Raw genomic sequence first — 13926 nt, 5'->3', positions numbered from 1 at the left:
GCCTTCACTGTGCAGGGTTTATTAATGCCTTCCCACCCCCTCCAGCCCCTTTGGGGCCCCTCTGTCCTGCACACAGCCCAGCCCAGTGTTTGCCATGCTGTCTCCCTCGTGTTATCTCAGCCACAAAAACACCTTCCCCCACTTCAAAAACTCAATCTGCCGGCCCGTCCTTTCCAAGAAACTCCCCTGGGAGGATTCTTCTGCTTGCTTTCCCTTCACCTCAGGAGGTGTCTCATCCCCACCTGGGGAGCTTTCTGCCAGTTTTGGTGTCTCCTGGGCGCTGCTGAAGCCCATCGGACCCCACGGGAGTTTTGCTGACCATGGAGCCGCGAGGATGTCGCTGTCTCCGGCCTCAGCTCCCGGCAGGTTTTGTGAAGAGGGGCTTCCTGCAGGGTCAGCCTGCTCCATTGTGGCACTTCCCCTGCAGCTGGCTTCCTCCCTCCTGCACTGCCTAAAAATAGTGAGCACGGTGCTGCTGAGAAACACCGGCGAGCGCCGGAGCCGCTGGGGCGGCGTTTCCTTGGCTCGCCAAGTCATGCTTTGGGCATTCTTGTTTCAAAGAGTTAAGAGTGGGAGCCAAAAATCCAGCCTTTCCCAAGTTTGAAGAATCTGTAAGGGAATGTTAAAGGAGTGGAGACCGTTATTGTGTGTGTCTGGTGTTTTAGAGAAGGGTTTGCTTCGCTTGCTCTCGGTGCGTGATGGCCTTTAGACTTTGCACTTGAATTATCAGAAGATTGTTTAAAAGCTACAGAGATAAGCAAAACGTTCAACATGACAGGCATGTACAAACAGTTTTAATCTTGAGCTCTGTTTATGTGTTAGGGCTGTTCCTAAAGGAGAGCTGACAGTCTGATTAATAACTATAAAACATTTTCACTCATAGCAGAAGAAAACATTTAATTGAAGGGATGTGTCTCCCAAGCACTAAGATTCACTGTGTTGCTGTTAGTTCTAGGATGCCCCATGTTCTTATATCCTCATCATGATTCTTTTTGTTTCTTCACTGTCCATTAGAAATAGTAACTGCTGTTACAGTCGTACCTGATTTGTAATTTTTCACATGTATCAAATTGCTTTTGAATGGGAAATAAAAGTAGCAGAACCACAATACTTGAGAATATTAGTTAACCAAAAATGCACTACATATAAGGGATAGGCCAGCAGAAAGCTGTGTCAAATTTAACTGAGCTGGTAGTGTTTGGCTGAGTAATCCCTATGGCTTCACCAGTCTCGTGGTTGGTGAGACCATGGTGATTACTCATGGCATCAGACTTGGGCCTTGAGCTAAGCTCTTGTTTCCTGAATGAATAAACTTTTATTCCTCCGTTTTCTGAACCACTCCCAATGCTTCATTTCAAGCTTTGAACTAGTTATGGTGTAAATTCAATAAGTCAAAGTAAAAAATGTTGTATTCTCTGTGGAAGAACCTATAACAAAAAAAAGCACCAGATTTTAAGTGAGATGCTTAAGCAGTACTTCCCCCTTGGTTCTGTGGTTCATCCACCTTTAAAATGTTAGCCAGATAAATATTTGTATGATGTTTAATATAAATAAACCATGGGCCTTACTGTTTATTTTACAAGATATGCTAACTAATCATTTTCATCTCTGCTTAAATATTTAAAACAGCATGCCAGGGGAACTCCCTGCTCCAGCTCTGAGGATGCAGTAGAGCCCTTATCTTGCCTCCTACATCCTCTGTCTAGAGCTGCTCTCAGCATTTCCTCTCATTTCAGGGGTGATGGAGTTATGTGTTGGCAGCTTCAAACACTTTGAGACCCAGCTCATGTGCACGTTGTGTTCTACGTCTGCTGCCACCTCTGCTCACACCTCTCAGCCTTAATTCTGCACACCCAGGAGCCAGGATGCCCAGGCAGGCAGGAGGGTGCTGCTGGGCAGACTGTGCAGTGACTCATGTGCCTCTCTCTTTGCCTTGCAGGAATCTACATCCTGATCGCAGTGGGAGCTGTCATGATGTTCGTGGGGTTCCTGGGATGCTACGGCGCCATTCAGGAGTCTCAGTGTCTCCTGGGAACGGTAAGGGACACAGCTTTGCACCCTGCTTTCCCTGCTGGATGGCACCTGGCTGTGCTTGCCTTGCTAGGGGTTTTTCCAGCAGGCAGAGCTGGGAGGATGTCTGAGCACAGAGGTGGGATGCCAGCTAGGTGAGCTGTGCAATTCTATTTCTTTTAAGGAATCATCTACTATTTTTATCTGTTTGGATGAGGAAACAGCAAAGACTTTCCATAATTTCTTAGTGAGAACATCTAGGTACATCCTGGAAAATCCATTACTGAAGTGCTACAGGCGTCCTTGATGTGAGGCAGCAGCTCAGGATTCCTGGCACGGGATGAGCTTAATTGGATAAACTGTAGCCACACCAAAAGCCTTTACCTTGGGAGCAAGGGAGATCCATTTATTTAAAGCAAGTTCTCACATGTGGTTCAGTTTAAACTTGATGCATAAAAAGTAAAACTGGAAGGGTAAACCATACGTTTTTATTATTCTTTTAAATTCAAATGACTTTCCAGCCCTTGGCTTCATTGGGCTGGAGGATTCTTGGTGGCAGTGTAGCAGCTCATGGGTGTGAGCTCAGCTGGGACAGAGGGAAAGGGAGCTGCTTCCCCTCACTCTTGCAGATAATTTCACCTCTGGTTGCTACTGATTCCCAGTAATAAGGGGGTGCTTCTCCCCAGTGTTGATAAAGAGTTTTTGAACATAGTGGACAGGAGCTCCAGGAGTTTGCAGGCATTACCCTGGCTGCTGGGAACATGAGCCTGCACACAAATCTGACAGGGGTTGTTGGAGCACAGTCTGGCAGCTTTGGGTTTTTATTTTATTTTGTTAATACAATTGATTACAGACCCTGAACTACCCCTCACTCCCTGAATTTGCAGGATTACCAGGGCAGATGGTACAACATACCCAGGGTCCGGCAGGGAAACCGGCTGCTCTGGCTGAAATTAGCAGCTCTAGCTGCTGTGCACTGCCTGTGTTAGCTCACACCTTGGCTTGCCAAGAGAAGTCTGGAGATGTCCCATGAGGATGCTTTCCTCTGGCCAAGGCTCCCACTGTGTTCCAAGGACATTTCCAGGCAGCATCCTCAGGGTGTTTTAGGGAAGCAGCCTTTCCTCTACCTAGCTGAGGGAGTGACTCTGGGCATACTGCAAAAGGGAAAAGTACCAGGAAACTCCCTGGTAAAATCCTGTGTATGGATGTGCAAGGTGGCATGGAAGCTGAGCAGCAGCACCTGTGGAAGACAGGAGGGAGCCCCTTGGCATGGAGCAGGCTCTCCTCCCTGGAAAAGGGCTGGGACAGCCAGCTGCCTGGCCAGGAGCACCACTATGTTCCCATAGCATCAAGCTGCATCTCCTGGTGTTCTGCAGCCAACTTGCAGAAGAACTGAATCTGCAGGAAGTTGCACCTCCAAATCTGGGGTAAATGAACCATCCTTCACTGAAGGGTAACTCCTGCAAGAGTGAGCCCTAGTGCTTAACCAGACTTACAGTGGCATTGCACCCACAGTTTAGGGTGATGTGAGTCCTTGGGGGGGATGTGCTAGTCCTTCAAAGATCTTCCTGCAAAACTAGGCATAGGTAGATGTTTACATAGGAGTTGATTGTTCAGGAACTGGACAAGGATATTGGAAGTCCTTTCCTGCTGTCAGGTCTTGTTTCCATTTTGCTGATAACCCTTTGCTTTTGTACGTGAGAGCCAGGTCATGGCATCATTTTGGAAACTCCTGTTTCCTCTATTGTTGGAGAAAATGTCCTGAATGTGTTTTGAATAGAGACTGCTCAGGAGCCAGCAGGGGCTGTTTTCCCACCTTATATTGTAATCTGGTCTTTCCTTGGCTGCATTCACTTCTTCTGCTTCTTGACTTCCATGGCAACTTCTCCCACTTTGGGGCTTTTCCCAGGAAGAAGTCACTGAGTGATGTTGTCACAGAGGTGATGTTGGCTGCATATGGAGCATGCCTCTCTGTGCCTTCTCATGTGGCCCTGATGTATGAGTTTACAGCTTCCCACTCCCAGTTCAACTAACCAACCATCACAATGTGTTCCTGCAATCTGAACAAAAAGGGGGGATGGCAGGGAGGACTGCTGGAATTGCACAAACAGGGTGGGACTGTGGGAAAACAGCAGTGTTAGTATTTATGCAAAAAACTGCAGTAGCCTTGCAGGGCTGTGGATGCCAGAGAGCTGGCCATAAATCACACCCTGACACCCCTAGCTTCTCAGCACTGAAATGTGCTTTAACCCTGCACTGGCAATTCCAGCCCTCAGTTTCACTATGACCTCACATTAGAAAGACAAGACAGTGTCTTCTTTGTGCAGTGAAAAAAGGTACTGGTTTATTTTATATCCCATTATATAGAGTTTGACAAACTGTTTCTAATCAGTCAGTAGCTAGCTGTTACCCTGTTGGATGGGTCACCAGAAGTGTCTACCTGCTGGCATCTCTTGTTTGCATATTTATCTTCAACGAGTCCAGATAGTTTACACAGGTGCTATTAACAGTCAGTCTTAGGATTCTTTCTGCAGGAAATAAGCTGTTTCTCACCATTATAGAATTCCATTCTCAGGAAAGGCTGACAGGTTTTCTCACAGGTACACATGCCCAGGTTAGAGTCCAGCTCTTACAGGCCTGCTGTTCAGCCACCACACCTTGGACACACCACATTTTTGGAAGAGCAGAAACCTCATCTGGATGGTCCTGCAGGTGCATGAAGCAGAGCAATGTATCTTATGGTACACAGGGCATCTTCATCCCTGCCAGTCCCTTTGTGGGAAAAGTTTTGCTAATCCCTGCTCAGCAATGTGGGCATGGGGTGGTGTGTGGAGTGGTCAGTGCATGTATGAAACAAAATGATTTGAAGTCAGATGACACCTTGCTCTGATTTGTCAGTGGGAGTGCTGCTCCACACCTCTCCCCACCTAATTGCTGCAGATATGTTAAGGATCCCTCTCTTGATTTGTCTTTGCAGTTCTTCACTTGCCTGGTGATCCTGTTTGCCTGCGAGGTTGCGGCTGGAATTTGGGGCTTTGTCAACAAAGACCAAGTAAGACTCTAAAACCTGGGTTTGTGGGAGGGGGAGGCTGGGGCAGAACCACAGCAGATCCCAGCATGAGCTGTTCTGCTCCCAGACTGAGTAACAGGAGCTTGGATGATGGTGTGACTTGGGCAGGCCACCTTCCTCCTCTTGGCCAGGCTGATGAACTTTAAATGTGAGCACTTGACAGTAGCAGCCGCCCCTTAGGGTATGCAGGGTGATGTCTGGAATAAAAATAGCCTGTCTCCTTGGGTCTCCTCCCTGCTGCCACGCTGTCACTCGCAGGGGGAGTCGATTCATGCATGAAGTTGTGAAGGAAAGCCATCTGCACATCCTCGGTGCCAGGGAACAAAGAGCAAACCCAGCCACGTAGTGCCAAAGGCTGGGAATGCCATACAGGGAGAGCCTGCATTAGCAGGATGGCTTGGTGCTTCCTGCTCTTCTCCAGTATCATATAACCTGCTTCAGGCTTGCTGTGATCCATATGCTGTGCACACATGAGGGGTACCAGTCCTGTGTCTGTCCCAGGCACCCTGCTAGGGACTGCTCAGATAAGGTCTGCTGGCTGGAGGAGCTGAACTGAAGGGTAGAAGTGAAAATTGCAGCTTTTCACCTTCTGTTTCTGCTCACCTGTGCTCACTGTGTCACCTGTGCTCACACACACAGGTTTGGTGTTGAAATGCAGAACTGCCCCTGTATGGGCACCAGGGCTAGGTGCTGATCACTGGCCTCAGGGGTTTGGAGGACAGAAGGGGACTGCATGTGCTCAGAGCCAAGGTTAGACTCTCTGGCAGAGCAGGAAATATGTTTACTTTCCTAAGCAGCTGTGTAAGTAGGTGCTGGCCTGCTCAGCTTTCTCATGCATGTGAGCAATGGCTCAGCCTGAATGGGAACACCCTTGTAGTCATTCAGGAGAGAGCATGACTTCACTGGAATAAACTCTGCTGTGGCTAAACATATTATTATGCAGGCAGGGTGCTGTTTCCTAGCAACTTTACTGAACTAATTAACCTTTGCAGAGGGGCTGTGCCTCCTGCAGATGTTAGTTTGTGAGTCCTGAAGAGTCCAAGATGTGCAACTGCAACTGACAGCAAAAAAAAAGGGAAGGCTGAGTAAGGAGGGACCCCAGGCTGTTGTGTCCCATCCTGGGGAGAAAGCACTTGGCCACTAGAGCATGAAACTGAGAAATGCAGGGTTTTCCAATACAGAAGTGATGAGCTCAGCCCCTAAAATTAATTTTGCAGTTTAAAATGAAGGGTGGCAGTCTGTTGGCATCAGCTAGTTTTGCAGCCTTGATGATGAATGGCTGTTTTGAAGTCCCTGCTCACAAGGCAGGCTTGCTTCTCCCTGCCTTGGCTGGGAGCACTGCAGGCTGGGAGGGAAGCACTGAATGATCCCAGCCACCGAGGGATGCTTCCAGAAGGGACACATTTTTCACAAAGCTGAAGGCAGTCTCTCCCTCAGCTTGCCTTCTTGGAGATGCTGTAGATTCACAAAGGGGAGGCAATAAATAGATTTTTAAATTTTCTTCTTATTTTATGTACCAGAATGAAATGGTTTGGTTGGAGAATATCATCCTCCAAAGCAAACTTTTTTGAGCAGTGAAGAAGGAGTTCTGGGTAATTGATTGAAATCATGCATCATCTTGCTGCAGTTTCTTTTTTCGTATGCTAATCCAGCCTGTGCTGCCAAGAGCAGATGTTCTAGAAAGCATTTTCCCTTTCTTGCTTTTATGTTTTTCTTTTGCTTCTCTTGCATGACCTTCTTTCATCTCTCTCTCAAATTATTGAAGGGTGTTAGAGGAGAAGTCACAAGGCCAATTCCCTAAAAGTGAGGAGATTTTTGCACTTATGGGTGGCTGCAGTTCCCCAGCTGGGTGGCAGGGTTAGAGTATGGATGAGATGTTTCACATAACCACTTACAGGACAGCAATGTCCTCAGGGACCCAGCCAGGGTTTTAAATCCATCTAAATGCACCTAAGCTGCCTGACCCAAATGAGCTGCCTCACAAGGCTTTATTGTGCAATCTCCCAAATTCCTGCCATCCCCTCTGAGCCATTCAGTAAGTCAAGGTGCCCGTATTTACAGGCAGCCCCACCTCCTCCTGACTTCCCCAGCATGTCCAGCCTCAGTGGGAAATGTGCCTGCTTTGTCTATGTGTGGTTCAAAATGAGCCATTTCTGCATTCCTGAGCCCCATCCACATGGGCTGAAGGCTATCTCAACTTGTGGCTCACCCTCCAGGCCTTGGCTGTCTTTATCTCCCAGAGAGAGCCTGTGGAGCCCTTGGATAGTGTTGGCTGGAATCTGCTGGCTGGTGGATGGGGTTCTTAATATTTGTGACAGCTGAAGAGGCTGGAGCCTTATGAAAGACAGGCTTTTTTTCATGTGCAAACAAATGGAGTCCAAATCTATTCAAAAACTGCTCATCTTACTCCAAGTGCCATTAGAGGGAACCTGTCCTTCAGGCACATCTGCTGGATAGGTTTTCCCTTCCTCCTGTGGCTGACAGGGGGTTTGTCCTGTTCTTTCCTAGATAGCCAAAGACGTGAAGCAGTTCTACGATCAAGCGCTTCAGCAGGCGCTGATGGGAGAATCAGATGCAAACAATGCCAAAGCTGTAGTGAAGACCTTCCATGAAACGGTAAGGTGGTGCTTGTGCTGGGGAACTAATAATGGAGCTCAGGAAAATGGATGGGAGAAGCAGAGTCTAAAGCAGATGATGCCACGTGCAGGTCTTAGCCTATCAAGTTTGCTAAGAAGCAGAATTGTGCTCTCTTCAGTGTTCTCTCCATCACATGGTGCTAGGAAGTCTGGATCAAACTCTGATAAAGTTGACTTTCATTTACCTCAGCACCCCTGATTTAAGTAAAATTCAGTGGAAGAAGAATGTAGCTCTGAGGAATTAATCTTGATCTTCATCAGGAAACAAAATCCCTGGAGAGAGTTGGGTTCACTCTCTTCCAGCATATCTATGCCAGATCTGTCTGGGACTATTGTAAGAAGCAGGAATTGCACGGAAAGGAAGAAGTTAGTTTGGTGACTTACTTCCCACCCTTGTTTCCCCCTCCAAGATGCCTACTCAATCTCGGGTGGCTTCAAGAATGTGTAATTGTGGGGAGAGCATTGCATAAGTGTTTGCTGTCTGCTAATGCTGGCTTTCCATAATTTATTTTTTTCCTCTCTCCACGTAGCTGGACTGCTGTGGTTCTGATATTGTAACATCGACTTTCACTCCTTTGTGGAAGGAGGACCTCTGCCGAAAGGATGTCCTGAAAAGCCTTTTTGAGGTAGGCAAAGCAGCTCTTCAGTCAGCACAGCTGCTTCAGGAAACCTTGGCTGCCAGGGAGGTTTGGGGATTTATTGGGAAATAGATAAAGGGTAGAGATTGCGTTTATTTGGGGATATTGTAAAGATTCCCATTTGGTTCTTCCTTTGCTGTTCCTGCTTGAGGGGACTGACAGGGGCAGGGGGATGAAGTCTGGTTGGAAGTCCTGGGGATATGTGGGACCAGGGGGAAGCTGATCTGCCTTTCTTGGTGCTGGAGAGGAAAGCAGGCTGTGTGACTGGTGTGCCTCTCTGCCTCAGAACACGAACTGCCACAAAAAAATCGATGAGCTCTTCTCCGGGAAGCTCTACCTGATCGGTATCGCTGCCGTCGTGGTCGCTGTGATCATGGTAAGTGTGACAGCCTGGTGGCACAGGGAAAAGACACCTTGGGGCACCCTGCTCCTCTTCCAGCTGGGCTGGGTCTATCCCTCTCTGGATGCTTCTGCCACTCTGCATGCAGCACCAGCCCTATGCACCACAGAGCTCTGGAACATGGCGAGACCAAGGGTTTAATCATCCCCCTGTGGAGTTGGGATGTTAGGGAAGGCACCTGGCAAGCTCAGTAGAGCAGGAGCACTTTCAAGCCCAGCCAAAAGTGCAGAGCACCACTGAAACCTCCTCTAAAACCACTCATTCTACAGGCTGCTGTGTTTTGTGGCTGGGGTCTGCAGTGGGAAGAGATTTTCTTACTTTGCTATGTTGGGTTTGCTCCCTAATGGGAGCTGAGTGCTGTGAGGATGTAACATGGCATCTGTGCAAAGGCTGGGAGGGATCTCAAGGCATTTGCTGTGTAGGTGGCACTTAAAAAGATTGTCAGGTACCACCACTGCTGGCTGTGAGAGATGGGAGGAGAGCACCTTATCTCAAATTGGCCAACTCCATATGAAAACAGCAACAAAGATGTAGCATCCCTGCCATTAACTCTGGCATGAGAATATTAATGGGGAGTGGGTTGTTGCATACAGGTAAAACCTTATAAAATCAGGCCTTGCTCAGCTGAACTAACAGAGCTAACATGTTAACTTCCCATGAGAAAGAATCACAAGATTGCATAACAATCTATTCTTGTAAGAATAGGCAGTTTGCATCTGTGAAAAGCAAAGTCTGTCCTGTGAGAATCCACAAAGAAAAAATGTAAACAGCTGTGTAAAAAGAGATGTATATGTACACGAATAAGCACCTTCTTACCAACGAATTGAGTGGCAAGAAAGTTACTAACCAGTTGGAGGTCTTTGAAAACTGTATAAAAATGGGGTGTAACATTAAAGTGGGGCTTTTGCTGCTGGAACTTTGAAGTGTTATGCTCGGGTTACTCGCTGGTAATGTTACAGTGGGGGACCTTGGGATGGAGGAGCTCCTGCTTCGCACTGGTTGTTGCCTCACTGGTGCCCCTGTGTCTCTCAACAGATCTTTGAGATGATCCTGAGCATGGTGCTGTGCTGTGGCATAAGGAACAGCTCCGTCTACTGAGCCGTGAGAGCCGGGCAGGGGAAGGGGGGAGCAGGGCGACGGCGCGAGAGGGGACCCCAAGTGCCACCCAGTGACCAGGAGACATTGCAACAACAGACAAAGAAAATTCTGTATATAAATGCTTCCAATATTACCATACCATACTTATCATTTTTATTTTGAAATACTTCTTTTTTTTTTTTTTTTTTTTTTTTTTTTTTTTTTTTTAATAAATAAAACTTTCCCGTATCTTTGTGGCTGAGTTAGTTACACATCAGTTTTGTGTGATGGGAAAGCTGCTGTAGCAGGAGATCAAGTCCTTCCTCCCCCTTCCCCATTCCCAGTAATTCAGAAGTAACATTGGTGGAAGATGTGTGGAGGAGATAGGTGCAGCCTGGTCTCAGAAAACTTTGCCTTGGTTTTGCCAATTTTTTTAATTGGATGCTGAAGCAGAATTTAGTATTCTTGTTAATTTGTACTCATTTTTTCTAACCACCACCCCAGCTCCCTGCTGTTTCCAAGCTGTCCGTAGGGAAGCCTGGCTGACTGTCCAGAGCCTGGGAGAGAGGAGGGGAAAGGATACAGCCTCCATTGCCTGGGTGCAGTCTATCCCAGGGGAAACAGGCATTGTTCCTCCACAGCCTGTTTCCATTTCTAGGTCAGTCCTTAACAGAATTCATGCTGAAACTTTTTTACTCTCTAATGAGTAAAAATGTTTTTTGGTTTTGTGATTTTTTTTTTTTTTTCCTTGGGGCTGTAACTTTATAAATTGGCTCAGTTTCACTGATTCATTGCATTAAAAGGTCAGTGGCTGAGGGTGAATTTTAGTCCCAGTTTTTCAAATATAACAAACTGAAAATTAAATTACTTTTTTAATGTCCTTCAGTGTTTCATTATAGACATATGTTTCAAGGAGAATCTAGTTCTATATCAAGTTTCCACTGTTAAGCTAATGCTTACATAGAAATGGTATTGGAAAAAGAAGAAAACATTAAAAAAAAGTCATTGATTTTAGAAATCCTGCTTTTATGTACTGCAGGATGATGCTTGGGTGTTCCCAACCATATGCATACATGCTTAAAATTTAATCTTTGCATCACTCTCTTGTTCAGTGAAATTATTCTTAATTATAGCATATTGTCACACACTGTAATATTGCTCAGAAATCATCATAATCTGATTATGGGAAAAAAAAGGTTATTTTTAAGACCTTCCAGTTATATTAACAGCAGATCAGCTTATAAAATCAAGGTAATTTAGCATGTTAGATTGCACCAGTTGAAACACATTCTTGTGATCTGGTAACTTTGGTTATCACTTTGATGTTTGTGGCTTCTTTTGTATGCCACTGTCACCATGTAGATAGAGGGAGAGAGTGACCCAGGAGCTATGTAATAAAATCAGAGTGTCACTAAAAAGATGATCTATATGTATAGTTCTATAGATATATATTTTTAAGCAAAGCCTTTTCCTTAGCTGTATGGGCACTTGAGCTGGAAATTATAGTATCTCTCAGCTCTTTTGCCACCTTGAAGGAGGTAAGGGGAGGAGTTTAAATTAGTGATCACTTTCCCCACTTCAGGAGTATTTCTGTTTCTTAAAGTATTTCATTCTCTCCCTGTGTCACAACAAAGAGCTTCAGATCTGACAGGGAGGGAGACCTGTGACCATCAATCATTTTAAACTAGTACCATGTCCACTGCACGTGGCTGTCATGGCTGTTGCCACTACAGGATAGAAGATTCCTGCACTGGGGCAAATTGATCCATTCAGAAGTTTTTCTTCCCTTCTACTCCCCCACTTTCCTCTTCCTGCCTTTTAGTATATAGGGCCTTTAAAAAGTATATAGGTAAATATATATAGATATATATATATATATCAAGTTGTGCTGGGTAAAGAGGAGGAAGTGCTTCAACAGATCTTCATATTGAGGGGTTGGACAAGAAAAGATTCAGCCTTAGAAACAGCCTTAAAGCAACACTGCCCTGAATGTCCACCTTGTGCACAATGAGAATGAGATGAGGTTTTGCAGTAGGTAACCCCTTCCCCTGCTCCCCAGCATAGCTCCTTCAGGTCATCTGCTCTGTTATGTGGTCATGTGTTTATGCATCATCCAAGCATGTGTGTTTACATCTATGTGCATCAGGATTGTCAGCATACAGAATGGATGTGTAACTTGCCACCTTTTTTTGTTGACTGTTGGTAAATGTGTATAAATATGCCATTAAGCATTTCAATTCTGTTTTCTTTTCCTTATACCGTATTTTTGATATTGTTCAGTATTCAGTTGATGCTGTGTACATAGCTGGAGCTCTGTTTGAAGACAGGCTGTCTCGATGCAGGTCAGATGTGTCCTCAGACATTGTACTTTAAGGGTTTGAGCTGTCCCAGGCAGGAGCAGTTGGGAGAAAGTGGTACTTGAAGAGGGAATCTGAGAGCTGTGAGAGAAGGAAGAGCGAGAAGTTTGCTCAGACTCTGTCCCACAGGGGTTTCAATTCACCCTCTGGCTCATTTCAGAGGTGGCTTGCCATTGTGGAGAGTTCCAGAAGCCATCTCATGTTTCTGTGGCTGCTGCAGGAAAGGTGCTCAAGGGAGGGAACAGCTAGAGGAGGGTTGTGAGAGCAGGGACAGAAGGATGTTTGCAGTGCTTTCTTTAGTTACCAGCTGAGTCCCCACACTTGATGGGATGGTTCTCAGCTGGAGGAGTCAGCCCTCAGAGAACAGGGACAGAGAGGAACCATCACACTTAAGAACAATTAAGTAGTTGAGAAACCCTCTCTAAAAAAACAAACTACCTACTTGGGTCTCCTGTGAAGCTGGACCTGAGTTAACACAAACTAGAAAGGGAGCTGTGAAGGGCTGAGGGGACTCACCCCATTGCAAGCCCTCATCCAAAAGCCACAGGGCTCTTCTGCCACTTGGTCAGTCCCAAAGCTGGCTGAGGTGAAGGGGGAAAAGCCACTTGGCAGGAGCCCTGCTCTGCCCCAGCACCTCTCCTGCATATCTGCACCTTTCTGTGTGCAACACGGCACCCTGTACTGCTCCTCTCTGCACCCCAGGGAAGGAAAGGATGGAATTGCAGCCTGTAAATACAAACCCCTCCCTCTCCATGGAAGCATCCCTCCTGGAGCTAGTGGCAGCTGAGAAAATGGCTGTGAGCTGAGGTGGGATGAGGAGTGTCAGCTGTCCAGGTCTGAGTTCAAAGACTGCATCGAAAGGTCAAACAGAGCTGCTGACAGCTTAACTGAATGCTTGGGATTTTTTCATACTGTGGAGCATGCCACAAAGCAGTGTGTTTAACTTCTTTCTGCCTTTTTTTTTTTTTTTTTTTAAAGAAATGAAACAAAAATCAATTTAATAAACATTTCTCATAGTGTGCATAGTGTGATGAACTGCTGCAGTTTTACAACCAGTTAACCTTAACCACCAGGATGCTTTGTGAACCAGGCTTCCACAGCATGGGTTTTTACAGCCTCTGGGAGGGGGGCCTGCAGCAGGCTGAGTATACATCCAGACTGGTGCTGGGGGAAGGCAAAAAGGTTGCTTGCCAGAAGTGGTGGCTGCTGCAGTTGTGCCCCCGTCAAGGGATGGGGGGCACAGCTGTAGGGGAGCTAATGTGGTTTGCAAAAAGAGTGACTGTGCTGAAATTTGGACGGGGAAGGGGGAGGGTGTGGTGGCAGTCCTGTGTACACTCCAGGGGCTCCTCCTAAAGTGACCAAAAATGGCCCAAAATGCCCTGTGCTGCCGTCTGGGCAGGGACAGGGCTGGTTTGCTTTCTGTGGATGGTCTGGTGATGCCACCATTGCTGCTCCCACCTGCCCCTCTGCACCATCAGGGAAAAGCCTGGCTGAGAGCAAGGTGGGAAGCCAGGTGCTGTGATCCCTGAGCTGCCTGCCTTCCCCTGCCCTGTCCTGGACTTTGCACTGTGTTGGAATGTCCTGAGGTGGCTGCCAGCCCTGGCCATGCTGGTACAGAGAGGGAGGGATGCGGGGTGAGGGAGAGCAAGGAGGGACCACCACAAGGAGGGTGAGCTGCTGCAGAGAAAGGCAAGCCCTGCTCCCAGCAGCTGTGCCTGTGCTGCGAGACCATGCCCAT

The 13926-nt window shown here is 46.9% G+C and overlaps 1 protein-coding gene across 1 annotated transcript in view; it reads left to right on the top strand.

The window, feature by feature from the left end:
* Nucleotides 1–13209, top strand: part of CD81 (CD81 molecule) — a 32587-nt gene extending 19378 nt beyond the window's left edge. Inside the window, exons 3-8 of the mRNA XM_056492000.1 lie at nt 1940–2037; nt 4988–5062; nt 7589–7696; nt 8247–8342; nt 8641–8730; nt 9790–13209. Coding sequence (XP_056347975.1) covers nt 1940–2037; nt 4988–5062; nt 7589–7696; nt 8247–8342; nt 8641–8730; nt 9790–9852 — 530 coding nt within the window. The 3' untranslated portion in view covers nt 9853–13209. The remainder of the gene's footprint in view (nt 1–1939; nt 2038–4987; nt 5063–7588; nt 7697–8246; nt 8343–8640; nt 8731–9789) is intronic.
* The last annotated feature ends 717 nt before the right edge of the window (nt 13210–13926 follow it).

The sequence above is a fragment of the Oenanthe melanoleuca genome, chromosome 5 (genome assembly GCF_029582105.1).
Source record: "Oenanthe melanoleuca isolate GR-GAL-2019-014 chromosome 5, OMel1.0, whole genome shotgun sequence".
Classification (NCBI taxonomy): Eukaryota; Metazoa; Chordata; class Aves; order Passeriformes; family Muscicapidae; genus Oenanthe; species Oenanthe melanoleuca.
The sequence above is the reverse complement of the archived record's forward strand: the minus strand, read 5'-3'. Positions and strand labels throughout refer to the sequence as shown.